At 41.7% G+C, this 16,225-nt stretch overlaps 1 protein-coding gene across 1 annotated transcript in view; it reads right to left on the bottom strand.

The window, feature by feature from the left end:
- CTDP1 (CTD phosphatase subunit 1) overlaps nucleotides 1-16,225 on the bottom strand; it is a 169,076-nt gene that overhangs the window by 106,386 nt on the left and 46,465 nt on the right. Inside the window, 2 exon segments of the mRNA XM_037892990.2 lie at nucleotides 10,163-10,393; nucleotides 12,912-13,046. Coding sequence (XP_037748918.1) covers nucleotides 10,163-10,393; nucleotides 12,912-13,046 — 366 coding nt within the window.

The raw sequence follows: 16,225 nt of genomic DNA, 5'->3' as shown, positions 1-16,225 counted from the left end.
AATCATTAAAAGCAAAAAATGCACTTTGAGCACGTAAAGTCTCACGTAAGACTAGAAATTCTACAGATGAACATGCATTTTTAAATGAATTCCACAATATTTACTTCAGCCATAAGTGCTCGCACCTCAATAAGCTAAAATATTTGGGGTCTCTTAGTGTCACCTAAAAAGCACAGTGCTGCTTTTACCTTTCACATGTAAATTATACCCATTTTCTAACAAGTCTGTCCTTATCTTTTACTGTATTATTAGTGTTCACTGGGGTTTAAAGTAAAAATAAGATGACACGTTAAGTCCAGCATGCCATCTGCAACTGTTTTCAGACAACATTACTTCATCTCACGAATTGTTATAATTCTTAATTCTTATAACTCCTAACATTTATTAATTTTTTTTTTTTAAAAACCTCTATATTAAGATGCCTATTGTCAAGACACTTGCATATAAAGAAAAGAATCCTAACTATTCCCTGCTAAAAAGAGTGGTCACTTAACTGCTGTCACCAACCTTAACAATTTAAAAAAAAAAGTGTCCCTCTAAACTACCATTATAGTCAGGGAATCATTGGCAACCGTTTTTTCTTCTTCGAGTGCTTGCTCATGTCGATTCCATTCTAGGTGAGTCACAAGCAGTATCCATGGAGGTGGGCTCAGAGTTCACAGTCGTGCGGCTTGCAACACTGCTCTACCGAATCCAGCATCATCTTGGGCCTGCTGGGTAAGCGCGTAATGAGACGAGAACGTGTGGATAGATGACCAGGTAGCAGCCCTGCAGATGTCCTGAATTAGCATTTGGACAAGGAAAGCTGCCAATGAGGCCTGCGCCCTAGTCGAATGGGCGGTTACAATCACCGGTGGAGACACTTTTGCCAAACCATAACAGAAACGGATGCAGGCGGTGATCCAAGAGGACATCCACTGGACAACCTTTCATCCTGTCTGCCACCACGACAAGGTTTGTGTTGACTTACGGAATGGCTTGATTCTTTCGATGTAGAAGGTCAGAGCCCTTCTGATGTCCAGAATGTGCAATTTGTGCTCTTCCTCCAATTTATGAGATTTTGGAAAGAAGACAGGCAAATATATGCACTGACTCCTATGAAATTGTAAGTACCCTTGAGCAGGAAAACCGGGTGCGGACTCAGCTGAACCTTTGTCCTTGTAGAAATCTCTATAGGGCAGCTCCGAGGTAACTGCCCTAAGGTCAGAGACCTAGTGGGCAGATGTGATTGACACCAGAAAAGAAACTTTCCAAGATAGGAGCGGAAGACAGCAGGAAGCTAGAGGCTCAAAGGGGTGGGAGACCCATGAGCTGCGACAGCATGAGATTCAGGTCCCAAGGAGGGACAGGGTACTGGACGTGAGGATAAGAAACCAGACCGTCATGTCACGAGCAAAGACCGACCTGCTTGAGATTGGTGCTGCCTTGGCGAGGTGCTAAAGTCCCACTCCGACCACGAAGAGTCCCCTTCCGGTGACCAGGGAGGAACTGTGGACGCCTGAGTATGGTGGCTGGCCCCTCGGAGCAGGGGAGTGGTGCCCTGAGTGGGGAGATGGCCCCTGCCAGCGGACCGGTATAGGGAATGCAGGGACTAGTGCTGTGAAGCGAATCGGTCTCATGACATTGGGGAGCGAGATCTGTGCTGCAGCATCATCTGGCAGGAGGGCGAACAGTGCCAGGCATACGTGGACCAATGTCCCATTGTGGGTGATCTGCATCTTGCCCGTGATGCCAGCAAGCTAAGCCGTCCTAACTGGGGACCTAGGGTGCGGAGTCAGGGACCTTGGCCTCTGCTCTGGGGACCGGTGATGCACTACTGCCCTCTGAGGTGGTCCCATGCTCGGTTTAACCCCTATCTGGGTGGTGGAGGGGCTTTTGCAGCTTCCATCAGCATATGTAGCACCAGTGGGGCTCTCTGATCTTTAGCTCCCTCAGCCGTGGGAGGCAGTATCGGCTGCCTGGATCCCCTACCGCTCCTGGGAGTCAGATCCTTGCACACTGAGCAAGGCTTAAAGCCCAGAGACCCAGCGTATGCCCTGTCTTGGGGCAAAGTCCCAACAGGGACTCTAACTTACTAACCACTACACTTAACACCTAATGACTAACTACAGTGAATAACTATATACAAAAGAAGGCGGAATAGCACTAGGAAAACACTACTGATCACTTGCAAGCAAGGGGAAGACGCTCTGACAAACATCATGGGCGGTAAGAAGGAACTGAGGGGGTGCAGGGCCGGTGGTGCCTAATATACTGATGCATGAGCGCAGCACTCCAGAGGGTGCCATGACTGGCCCTATGGATACTGGTAAGGCAAAAAATATGCGACGGCTGTGCACGTGGGCACGCACCACACCTAGAATGGAATTAACATGAGGAAGCACTCAAAGAAAAACATTGCAGCTGTTTACATTCAAAATGTTTAAAGATCAGTTACCTCAAATGAAACCATAAATATTTGTTGGAGAGTAGTTATTTAAGTCTTTTATAGAGATAGCAACACTCAAACTGAATCAACACTTCTATGTTGATGGCTTTACTAATTGTGGTTGAATTAAGCAGACTTGCTTACAAGTGTTCTCATTTTACAGATTGTGCTTCATAACCCCAACCCACATAGACTTTCCTAGGACACACAACTGTATAGTTATCTTAAAAAACAAAACAAAACAAAACCCACACATCATGTAGGTTGCAAAGTCAAGCACAGTGCCAATGCAACTTTATTTCTGCCCTCCATATCTCATATGCATTCTGATACAATCTTCAGTTAAACCATCACATACTTTTGCCCCACAGCTCTCCTGCTTCACTCAAATGCACAGTGCTCAACCATCTGTGTTTTGGTTTATCCCCATAGTTCAACGTGTTGCTCCATGCTTTATTTTCTTCCACGCAATTTAACACTGCTCTGAATACGGATTCTTTCCTTATGGTCTTTTCTAGAGCTCCCACTACTGAATTTATCTCCACATCTCCCTTGCAGGACAAGAGTATTATTATTCCCATTTTACCGGTAAAGAAACAAAGAATTCCCGGAGGCCACACAGTGATTCAATGCCAGAGCCAGGATTAGAACTCTGTACTTTGTGACTTCCGACACTTTACTCACTTCTCCAAACCCACCTCAGTGCCCAGGGTGGGATGAGCTGCTGGATCCAAAGAGTGATGAGAGAGGAGCATCTATAGAACTGGTATAGAATTATGAAAAACAGAGATGGAAGAAACCAATTATGTTATGGCAGAGTTTCCCTAAATGTGTGATGCAGTCCCTAGGAGAGTATGGGCAGAACTCTCAATTGCCTTCAGTCAACATTAACTAGAGATTTTTCTTCTTTTTTTTATGTTTGAAGACAAAACCTTCAAAGCAAGTAACAGATGCAGTCTGCGGATACCTGAACAATTGCTCTGAGATATCTCAAAGCAATTCAGATGACACTGCTAATTCAGATGACAATGATACTTTGTAAGTTAACAATTTCACTGCTCACCAAGAATGTCATGGAAGAGGAGCAGCATTATATTATGAAGATTTGCGTAAGCCTCTAAATCCAGAATGAGGCTTTGCATTGCCTGAAACCTTGCCTGTGGTAGCACGATCCTGGCCATGATCCTGGACTCAACAACTCCTATGAATTCTGTTTTCTCTACTGGACTCAGGCTTGTCTTGTCTATGTTGATCAGCAAGTCAAGTGCATGAAAGGTGGATCAGATTATGTTCATGCTGAATACCACCTTCAACCTGGATTGACCTCTGATCATCCAGTTGTCCAGGTAAATGAATACATGGACCACTGACCTCAGAAGGAAAGCTGTAACCTCTACTACACACTTTGTAAAGACATGTGGGGCAGCCAGGAAACCAAAGGGGAGCTGTGTGAACGGATAATGGTGCCTGCTGACAGTGAATCTCAGAAATTTTCTGCGACTCTGATGAACCACCATGGGAAAGCAGGCATCCTTCAAGTAGAGTGCAGCATACCCATCCCCCACTTTCAGGGAAGGAAGAATAAAAGCAATTGTGACCATGTGGAGTTTCTATTTTGGGTTTTTTGGGAACTTATTTAACTGCTGTAGATCTAAAATAGGCTTGAGATCCCTTTTACCTTTGAGATCTAGAAGTATCAGGAATAAAACCCCTTTTCCCCTGAACAAAAGAGGGAACTCCTCTATAGCTGCTACAAGGAGGAGTGATTGTATTTCTTGTAGCAACTGTCTCATGAGAGGGGACCTTGAAGAGGGAGGGAGACTGCGGCGTAGAAATAAATCAGAGAGCGTATATCCCACTTCCACTGTGCTAATAACCTACCAGACTCTGGTGATGTGGCTCCAAGTACGACAGAAACGGAACAGACGTTTTTCAAAAATCAAAGAAAAAGATGGCACTCTTATAACTGGTAGACTACTCTCCACCTGCCCATTAAAATGAGTTCTCAGACGTTGCTGCCTGTCTTGATGAACTGGTGGCTGCCGAAGCAGAGGGTGGTGGTGGGTGTCTCTTGTACCCTCTGCTTCTTCTCCATGGCAGGTCTTGGGCCTGAGGGACAAACCCCTGAAAATGCTGGGACTGATGAGAATGGAACACCTTCCATTTCACTTCTGGGGTGTAAAGGTCCAAGGATTTTATGGCTGCTCTAGAGTCTGAGACTACGTAAAGTCTTGTCCAGCTTTTGTGAGAAGAGCGGGAAAGATGAATCCTGGATTGCCTGCTGCACCTTGGGAGGGAGGCCAGAAGAGTGTAACCAGGGCAAGCATCTCATCCTGATAGAGGCCAGGCTGTGAGCTGCAGAATCTGCTGCATTGAGACCTGCCTGCAGAGCTTGCAACCAAAATTTCCCTCCTCTATTAAAAACTGGAACTCCTGTTTCATCTCATCTTGGAGCTTGTCTTTCAACTCAAACTGTATGAAATGAAATTGAAACACCCCAACAAAGCTTGCTGGTTTGCAATACAAAGCTGTAGCCTGCCTGTGGAATAAAGGCTCCTCCCAAAAAAGTCCACCTTCTTGTCCTCTATTTTTGGGGGGTTGACACCTGGTGCTCGTCTCTCTCTCCCTCATTCATTGCTGCCACTACAAGGGAGCTGGGACAGAGATTATACAGGTACTCAAACCCTTGAGAGGGGACATGGTACCTCTTCTACACTTTTTTTTTGGTGTGTGTGTGCAGAAGGCAGCAGGGAATCTGGGGACTGACCGAGAATCTTGGTAGGCTCTAAGATAACTCTCCCTATAAATGAGATTATTCTGGCTGGAGACACAGATATCAAAATGTCCACCAGCTTTTGAGACTTTTCCCAGGCCTCCTTTGGGTGGATGTCTAACGCCATTGCCATCCTCCTCAATAATTCTTGATGGGTCTTAAAATCATCAAGAGATAGAGAAATAAGCACCACCTCAGCAGATGAGGAAGAGGATGTCAGTGGTACCAAGGGCTGGTTCAATTCCTGCTCCTTTTGCAGCTGGTTATGAGAAGGATCCTGAATCTGTTCAGTGCTGGGCTTGGTATTTGATGCTATGATGCTTATGGTGCTGATGCTCCTGATGACCAGAAGATGGAGCTGGCTGAGGTGGCTGCAGGGATGCCCCTTGCTGCAACTGAATCTGAAAACAGGGCGGGCAGGTGCCATACTCTTGATGATGGGACATGCTAGGTTGGGACACACAGGATCCCACTTCAGAGTCTGATGAAAAAAAAAAAAAAAAAAGGCTTTTCCTGTGACCATGAAGGCGCCATACTTGTCAGTACTGGTGAAGAAGGCTCAAGCTCTGAAGAAAAGGGAGCGGGGAGATCATCTGTGGCTTTCCCCTAGGTGATACCACTTTAAATCGGTTCCCTAATGGTTGAATCCAATGAATCTGCCCAGTAATGAGGTAAAGGCGCTGATGGCAGTATCTTGGGCGCCAGTGCTGGGCAAGTATCTAACTGGCAGTGACTGCATCACCAAGAGGTTTTAGCAACTTTCAAATGCCTCAGGAGTAGAGGATACTGGGAAGACACTCGGGTAACAGGATTTGAGGAGATGGCAATGAAGGTGCTTTGGGAGCTGATCTCAACAGGCCCATACTGGGCTCTGGAGTCAACAAACTCCCCTGCTTAAAGGTATGCTCTGGGGAGTGCTTTCTCCTTGAACACACTCCTGAGTCTTTAGAAGAGCTCTTTGCATCTTTCGACAATCCTGGTACTGAGTCCAATTTCTGATGCCTCTTCTTTGGTACTGGCTATGCTGATCTGCCTCTCGATACTGGAAGCACTGGAGGTGTGCTACTGACCAATGCCGAGATGCTCAATATCTGGACTGAGGTTAATGGCTCAAGATGGAGGATGTAGCACTGATTCAAGCAGTAGATATTTTAGTCTGGCTGCAGTCTCTTTTAGAATGGGGCTTAAAGCCCTTAGAAATGACACACCTGTCACACATGGGAGGTTCCCGTCGCCCAAAAGAGTAAGGCAGCTAGGGTGAGGGTCACTATTCAGCATTGCCTTACCACGAGAGTGGCAGGGCTTGAAACCCAGAGGTGGTTTGGCCCTTTATGCCTGTGAATGATGTGTGAGGCAGCAGAGAGCACTGGGGCCACCGCAGTGGGTACTGTTAAGAGAAAAATCTGATAACTATGCACTGGAAAGCTCAAACACCTACAGTGGAATGGACATGTGCAATCACTCAAAAAACATTGCGTTGCTGTATCTAAGCTATCCCCTCCCACCTGGTTTTGTATGCCCTTGGTCTCAAATTCCTGTTCTGCGGTATGAGGGACAAACTCCCTGCTGAAACAGCAATGCCATTTAATACAAGTGGCAGTTTTTAAGTAACTTTCCAGAACTAGCATTCAGAACTGACCCATTTAGTTGTTACAGGTTTTTGGGTACTTCTAAACCAAAACCAGAAGATAGGTCCTTTCTAATTCTGAATTGGACCTACATCCATAGCCATAGGGACAGGTTCAGAATAATGCATCTGAAGTTTGAATCTGTTGAAATTATGTTCTGTTTTAGCACATCTCTACCTATGGTGACTGTTTGTCCTGGAGGAGACGTCTATGAAAACAACCGAACAAAACTTTGAAAACTAGATGCCCAAAATTAGGATAATAAAACCCTATTAGGCACCTAGCTAATTCACCTGGCTGAATTTCGGAAGTTCTGAACACCAGCAGTCCCCACTGACTATAGTGGAATAGAGATACCTAAATTTAAGCCCCAATTTTAAACATTTTGGCTTGCTGCGTTTACGATGTTTTTTAAAAAGCATAATTTGTCACCTCTAGCCATCCCACAACTGAGCAAATGGGACAATGAAGTGTAACTGTTACCTCCCAGTTTCTGTGCTGCTAAGCAGGAACACAGTATGGGCAAAATGTTTAAACTTGGGTAGTAGGCAGGTAGCAAGCTATATAGTTATTTTTTCTGTGGCTAAGAATTGTGCACATGCTACTGTGTTTTAGTCTCTCTCCCCCACTTCCCTTTCTGAGCCACCTTTTGTCTCGTCCACTCATTATGTCTGGTCTTTCAGACTGTAAGCTCTTTGGGACTGGGACTGATATATTCTATGTTTGAACAGCATCTAACACAATGGGACCTCAACACAGTTGGCCTCTGGGTGCTACCACAATATAAAAGGTTAAAAAAAAAGTATTTAAACACAAACTCATGAGAAAAGCCCCAATTTGCCAGGAAAGAGTTCCCCTGATTTCCAGTTGGATAGTGCATTTGTCAAGCCCCAGTAAACATAACTTAAGCAGAAATTCCTCTATCCAATATTTTCCATAATTTTCCTAGCATCCCCAGTGAACCTTTAAAAATTAGTCAGTGCTCTACCAGTTTTGTAAAAGTCCTATGTTTCTGAAACTGAAGGTCTGACAAATAGAAAATTGGATTCTAAATTAACTAAAGATTAGAGTGGCTCCTGTTAACATCAAGACAGGAGTGAATCTGAGAAGTCTACAGGTTAGCTTCTTATATGACTATATCATAGGTAGCATTAATTCTTTGTACTGTTCTACATAATTGGCTAATCTGAAAACAGACAGGGTCAACTGAGGAATCTGCATAATCCATGAAAAAAATATATCATGCATATGCAGAAGTCACTTTCCCCTTAGGTTTTTTCCCCCAATATACAAGTTGTTCTTGGTGGCCAAATTAAAACCAAAATTTGACCCCCCACCGATGAAACTTGTAATCTTGAAAGCCATGAACTCCACATTATTCTTTATTTTAAAATTCAGAATACCCATTTATTTCAAAATCTCATTTTTCTTCTTCCTGAAGTCATTAAATTCTTAGATTTTTCTTTCTCCAACAGAATTTGTAAAATTTTGGACATAATATGCAGTATTTTTGGTTACAATCAAAGCAGCCCAATTGTACCACAATCGCTGGCTGTCAGAAGCGCTAAAGAGTAACAATCATGATTAACAAGGAGAAACAATTTTCCAAAAGCCTTCTCTGGGACTGGTTTATAAGAAGTTCCCAGCTGAAGATACCAACCGACGTATACCTTTTGAAAGAGGAAGACAATCAAACGAGGTACCAGTTTCGCATTACAAAGCAAAATGAAAATAGCTGTGTGGATGTCAATTTTTGGCTCAGTAATTTGTAAACTTGGAGAGTGAGAAGGGAAGAATATGAAGATTAAGAGCGTGCACTTTTGAAGTTGTTGATTGACACATTAACACATCAGACTTTTACATGCGTTTTAGAAAAGTCATACATAAATTCAGTCCAACACAAAAGCTTCCCAGCTTCTTGAAACTTTGAGACAAATTCCTCTTCCCCAATGTCAGATAAGGAACAACAAAACCTTTCTAATTACTCTTTCAAAATACTTGCTGTCTTGACTGTTTCAAGTTTCTTTCTTGTCAAGTCATTTAAAAGAGTATTAGAATGAAATGCAGGGTAAAAAGTGGTGATTTAGAAAAGGAGCTGAAAAAAAAATTTCCTTTTCAAATATAAAGAATGGAACTTAATAAATTCATGTTGGGAAGGGGCAAGGAAAGTGGAATGAAGGAGACAAAAGGAAAGGAAGACCATGAAAGTGGGAAGGGAGAAGTGAAAGCATGTAAATCTTTTGACAAAGAAAAGAGGTGGCAAGAGATTTCTGTAACACATGAAAACTTAAAGAATATAAACGCTAGAGACAATGAAAAGGAGAACATGCAGAAAAGTTCACCTTGCATCTCAGCATTTCTAATACTTTGTACATCTGTAGCACCTTTGATGATCTCAACTGTTTTCAGAGATAATTAAGTTAACCCCAATACTTTGCCAAGTAATTGCAGATTATATGTTAGAGAAGGAGAAACTGAGGTACAGAGAGGGTACCTAATTTAGTCACTTAAGTCAAGAGGAGTTGCTGAGTGCTCAGCACTTTTGAAAATTAGGTGACTTATTTAAGAACCAAAAATCCATACTTTGGAGCCTAACTAAGACTCCCACTTTTGAAAATCTTGGCTTAAATAACCCGACCAAGATCACAAAGTCTGTGGCAGGGCTCCCAGATCTCTTAGTTGCTAGTTCTATTCCTTAAATCACAAGGCCAGCCTTTCTCCCCTTTTATTTTAGTATCTTAATTCAAAGGTGAGTTAATGTTTTTAGTGCAGACTGACTAGTAGAAACTCACTGTAACACTGGTCAGTTAACCCTTTAAAAACAAACATTACTCTGGGATCTTATTTTGAAGTTATCTCCCATCTGAAAGTATGTGTATGAGGTAAGCAAAGAGGAAAAATTCTAAAACAAACCTGATACTGCAGCCAGCTGTATATTTTATTTGATAGCCAAACAACAAATCCAAAGTAATGAATAAAACTTAGAGCTGAAATTCACATGCAAAACACTCTTGTTTTGGGATATAAATTATCCTAATAAATTCTATAGTATATAAAATACAACAACAGTATATTCTCTTTGGGGTTTCTACAAATACAGTTAAGGAAGCCTTATAAGGAATTAAACTCATTTGTAATACTACAGCTGTTCACCTATTTCTGATCATTTCCTTTAGTAAGATATTGCAAGAGTTGAAATCATTTTTATTTTTAAAGAGGTAAGCTAACTAAGTCAACTGAATGAAATATTATCAAGTACAAAAAAGCCTGTGGATCTTAGAAAATTTAACTTGCACATAAACTTAAGTGATCCTTAGCTACACTTTCATGTACCTGAAGGATGAGTGCTCCGCGTGGACCGGTAAAGTGAGGGGAGGAGCTGGAGACTGGATATACGGAGACTGGACAGAAGACTGAGAGCTCTTCCTGATTAGCTTTCCAGTGTTGGGATCATAAAGCCGAACTTCAGGACCCGGCTGAAACTTTGGATGGATGGGCGTCGGGTGAAACAGAGCAGTCTGGAACACACTGTGTGTATCAGGAAATGTGGCAGGACTGTTCTCTCTGTTAAATGTAATTTTTAAAAAGTTACATTAGAAATTTACATTAATTATTTGTACCTGGAAGTGGAAGCATTAGGATTTCCCTTTCAGAGAAAGGACACATCAGGCTCTGACAAAACAGAGCACTGGAGCAGTCACAGAGATTATTACAGGGCAAAAGGGATATGAAAATTCCACAGAACTTAATAGGAATAATGTATGCATAGGGAGAGAACAGACAATGTCATACTTATTCACTAAAATGAAAATATTCTAAAACAGCTATCTTAAAACATTTCTCAAAATTAAGTTTCTGAAACATCTTAAAACAATTTCCTCTGTAGCATTAAAACTAACACATTTGTCTACCACAGTAATTTGTAGATACTAATATAAACCAGATAAAATGTGCGCATGCACACACACGTTCATTTGTATAATGATTTGTAGGATATGATAAATATTTGCTATTCAATATTGCTCTTAAAGCAAAAACAAAAACAAAAAATAGTACAGCAACTTCTGCCTCAAAGAAATTATTTACAAAACACCAAATTAATTCACTATTGCACTAAGCCACATATATGGCTACTTAAAAAAAAGCCATTAATGATGCCATCAAATATGTCAGTCACTTAGATTAATATCATATGGAAACAGACACATACAATAGCATGGATAGAAGAACTAGCTATGCATCATATAGTGATGTAAGGAGGCAAACCTATCTTAAGAAGGGCGTTCAGCAGAAGTAAGTTAATCTCACATATTTATATATGCCAGCCTTTTAAAGTTCTGCTACAACACTGAGATTGAAGATCAACAGATACTTCATAGATAAAATTATCCATTTCTCTCCAACGTTCTTTATAAAATGAATTTACTTGCGAACAGGATCTCTTCTCAAGAGTTTATCTGCTTTTATAATTTATTCGTCACCTGAAGTTGTAAGCCCTTTAGGATAGCAATCATTGCCACAAACAACTCTGACAGCGGAAGATTTGACTTCAGAAAAAATGCACATGCTGCTACACATTAGTAATTCAATTCTTAGTTTGTATTTTAAAAGTCTCCCTCGTAAGAATATGACAAAAGTATATGATGCCAGAGCAACATTTTATTTTAAAAAAAATGTGTTCAGTATATAGAAGAAAAGACCATCACTGCATCTCATTGAAACTGCAGTGTGAATTTTAAGTAAGCAGGAAAGCCAGTGTTTTGGTCTTAGAGGATGTGATGTTGGCAATTCACTGAATGACATTCTGCTAAGGATTACTTTCTGTCTGAAGGCGCCATCCTATGGTGAAAGGATAAACTAAGGTATTGAATGTTTGGGGGTATAAGATCTCATGGAACATTTTAAAAACTAGTGAAGTTACAATTTATTTACTTTGGCCAAAATTTTCAAAGCTCCTAGACTCCAGTTTAGGCTTCTAATTAAAAACTGCCTCATTTTTAGACATATTGGGCACCCACAAACCCTATTTATGGTATAAATATTAATCCATGCACATGGACTTTACTTAAGTCTTCACCAAAGGATGGCAGTAAGCAATCCCTAGCCTGATGTCATTCATTAAATCACCAGTATCACTTTTTGCAGCACTGCGAATTTTCCAAAGCAATCTCCTGTAAAAAGGTGAGGCCCTTCTGATTAGTTTGCAAGATTGACAAGATCAACTGATGTGGTGCAAACAAGAACACAGCCAGTATTTACAAGGTATAGGACAAAAAGCAAAAGCAGAAACTCCATTGGAAGCCCCTTGCTATCAGCTCTTTCAGTCACATCACCTCCTTCAAGAGGGCTCATCATCAATAGAGGTCTCTGCCCCCTTTGGTATTTTTCTTTAACCTTTCTTCTGCTTCCCCTCTCTCATCCAAGGTTTATCCTCTACCTATTTGCTGTTCACCCCACTCCATTGTTTTTGTCTCCTTCCTTTCTTACCACCCTTCCTTCAGTTCACCCATTTTGTTCTCCCAGTGTTTTCCCCCTCTGCTCTCATATTTATCCTCCCCTTTTCTCTTCCAACCTCCCCCCCGCCCCATTTTTTCTTCTTAAATTCTGTTTTTTTCTCCCTTTCCTTCTCTTTGTTACCACGTGTAAAATGGCTAGCTGGTCAGGCTTCTCATACTCCATGAATCTGTGTGCTCACAAGGTGGGAGACTGCATGATTACTTCATGCTACACCTCCATTCCTGGTGTCTACTAGTCCTCCACAGCATTAGTATGCAGCACCACTGGTCAGACCTGCTGCTGCTTAATTAAAGTCCCCATTTGAGGTACTACTAGTCCTAGGGACTTCCCTAAACTCCAAGCTTGGATCAACTGCCTCCCAGTGACAGTCCCTGTATGCAAACAGGACAAGAAATTGGCTGAAATATGGTATGGAATCTTCATACAAACCCTACATCTCACATACAATTTTGGGTTCATCATACCTTATGAATCAACTCTCTACACAGAATGAGAATAAAACCAGTTGAAAAATGATCAACCTATCTTTGGTCCATTTTTTTTTTTTTTTTGCAACTAATTTTACCTTTGTGTTTTGATGTAGTCATCCTTTAAGGGAAAGAGCTGCTCCTCTACCTTGTCCCAACGTTCCAAGCAGCTCCACAGCCAGTCAGGGTTTACAACATGGAGGTGTTTACAGTCCAGAGCTTGCCGTACTTTTCTGTGCCTATTATTAAGTCAAACACAACATTACAGTGTTCTGAATAGAAAAGAAGAGGCTTATGTTTTTAAATAGGATATTCTGTGACCTATTTTGAAAGTTATCCGCTGGCTCAAAGACATTACAGGTCATGTTAAAACAAGTCTTAAGCCTTGGCTGCACTAAGGTATTTTACAAGAAGCTTCTTAGTGGTGAAAATTAGTGAAATTCCTTAGTGCAGACACAGCCAGTGTTCCGCTAAAGATCATTCAAATGGGAAGTGGAAACAATCAATTCATAACACTTGAGCATTTCTACACTGAGTAAACAAAAAAGACACAGATTTCCAAAAACACAGCCTTGTATCAAAAGATATCACAGTCCAAAGCAGAAGTGGCCAAAGAGTGGCCCATTCAGTACCCATAAAAACCTGAGCATATTTCACATAACATTAATGTATGCAGTGTGCTGTTATACCAAGCAGTTGTACCACACTAACTGTCAAACACGTGGTCACCCTCTTTGATTTGCCATGAGTGTGCCATGAGCTAACTCCTATACTAAAGCAGAAATCATGGATTCTTCAGTTTCAAATGGGAGTACTGAATGTAAAATTACTCAGGACAGGCAAGCAAATTGTCAACATGCACCCTGGGACAGTGCAACAAATCAGCAAAAGAAAAAGAGGGAACCCTAGAACCATTGTGGCCAAAGGCCTTGATTTATAATGCATTGTAGATGAAAACCAAATAGCAGAGTCACTGGAAAGAGCAAAAAGGCAGCTAGATGGCTACAGATCTCTCCAGAGAACTATCATGATCAGCAAGCTCAACAAGTAAAAACTGAGAGGAGCTCTCCAGCCTACTAAAAGAAAAAGGGAAGAAAATGTATATTTTAAGGGAGCTGGTATTAAGTAGGCAAACAGGAAGAGATTAGATATAAGAAAAAGAGGAATAAGTTCTTGATTGAAGAACAGGAAGCAGTTCTTTATCTTGATTAAAAAACAAGAGGTTAGCAAAAAGTTTGAGGGCTGGGCTGATGCAGTCTCTTGTACTAGGTATAAGTCAGAAGACTAGCTGTACTATTTTGGACATTTTACATTCTGGGTTCAGGCAGACTACCTTACCAAAGTTACAAAAGACAAAAGGATTTAATAAATAAGGTTCCCCAGAGGAACCCAAGATTTGTGGGATGCACAAAGACCAGAACTGCCTGCATATATAATGCCCAGGTCCCACATAAGTGATAAAGGGTATATGCACCATCATCTCATTTTCATTTGTAAGGGATTGAAGAAAGGAAATTCTCCCACACAGTTTTAGAAGAAGAGATAAATTTATGGAGAGCACGTGTCAGACCCCCACTGATTGGAAAAAAAATTGAGTTCAGCCACGTTCAGGATTCTACATATTCCAGAATTCTGTAGAATCAAATATTCCTGTGCAATGGTGCTCCAGAACCTAACGTTTCATTAAAAAAAAAAAAAAAAAAAGTTATTTTTAGTCCTCAGGATTGTGAAGAAAGCAATAAAAAAAACAGATACCATATTGTCTTCTTTAATCTGTAGAAAGCCTGAAACAGTACTTCAGAGATGTGAGCAGCTCCCATTCATTTCTATAGGTTAACAACACTGAACACTAAAAATGCCGTGCAGGCCCAAAAACCCTACTGTCCCCCACTTGGACACCAAAACTTCCAGTTTTCTCCTGGACAACTTCTACAATGCAATTATGCAGAGCCATTACAATAAACTGCATCATACAGCTAACTGAAAATATGGAACAAGGTAATGAACACTGAATAAACTGAGGATGTTTTGGGGACTGCCTTCTCAAGATTTCAGTTAGCGAAAAGAATTAAAGTGTTTAATGCATACATGACCTTCCTAGAGTGAAACTTAGTGAAAGTCAATTTAATTGGATAGAGAGAGAGAGTATTACTACATGAACCTTAACCCCCGTATGCACTTTTTACTTTTAGGCCCACTCTTACTGAGAAAGTATCAATCCAAAAGAAAAATACTGGAGGATGGCGTGGATTGCACCCTCAAGCAAGTTTGCAGATGAGGAGGAGAGGTAGATATGCTGGAGGGTAGGGACAGGATGCAGAGGGACCTAGAAAAATTACAGGATTTGGCCAAAAGAAATCTGATGAGCTTCAATAAGGACAAGTGCAGAGTCCTGCACTTAGGACGGAAGAATCCCATGCACCGCTACAGACTAGGGACCGAATGACTAGGCAGCAGTTCTGCAGAAAAGGACCTAGAGTTACAGTGGACGAGAAGCTGGATATGAGTCAACAGTGTGCCCTTGTTGCCAAGAAGACTAACGGCATTTTGGGCTGTATAAGTAGGAGCATTGCCAGCAGATCAAGGGACGTGATCGTTCCCCTCTATTCAGCATTGGTGAGGCCTCATCTGGAGTACTATGTCCAGTTTTGGGCCCCACACTACAATAAGGATGTGGAACAACTGGAAAAAGAGTCCAGCAGAGGGCAACAAAAATGATTAGGGGGCTGGAGCACATGACTTATGAGAGGCTGAGGGAACTGGGATTATTTAGTCTGCAGAAGAGAAGAATGAGGGGGGATTTGATAGCTGCTTTCAACTACCTGAAAGGAGGTTCCGAAGAGGATGGATCTAGACTGTTCTCAGTGGTACCAGATGACAGAACAAGGAGTAATGGTCTCAAGTTGCAGTGGGGGAGGTTTAGGTTAGATATTAGGAAAAAAAATTTTCACTAGGATGGGGGTGAAGCACTGGAATGGGTTACCTAGGGAGGTGGTGGAATCCTTTAGAGGTTTTTAAGGTCAGGCCTGAAAAAGCCCTGGCTGGGATGATTTAGTTGGGGACTGGTCCTGCTTTGAGCAGGGGGTTGGACAAGATGACCTCCTGAGGTCCCTTCCAATCCTGAGATTCTATGAATATTCTAGACCTTCCAGCTGGTAACGCTTTTGAAGGGGCGTGGAACAACTACTTCAACCAGCTAGATATTTCAACTCTCACTCTTTATAGATTTATTTCCTTTGCAGATTACCCTCTCTCCCTTCCCCCACCAAGTAACTGTTAGGCTTCAAATGGTCTTGAATCTATCCCTTCAAGAAGTGGGGAAAAAAGGAGCTAGATGGGGAGGACAGTTTATATCAGGGGTCTCAAAATCAAATTTACCTTAGGGCCAGTGCCAGTCCTCAAATCCTCCCAG

This window comes from Chelonia mydas, chromosome 2, assembly GCF_015237465.2.
Source record: "Chelonia mydas isolate rCheMyd1 chromosome 2, rCheMyd1.pri.v2, whole genome shotgun sequence".
In the NCBI taxonomy this organism is placed as follows: Eukaryota; Metazoa; Chordata; order Testudines; family Cheloniidae; genus Chelonia; species Chelonia mydas.
This window is presented reverse-complemented; position numbering and strand designations above follow the sequence as displayed.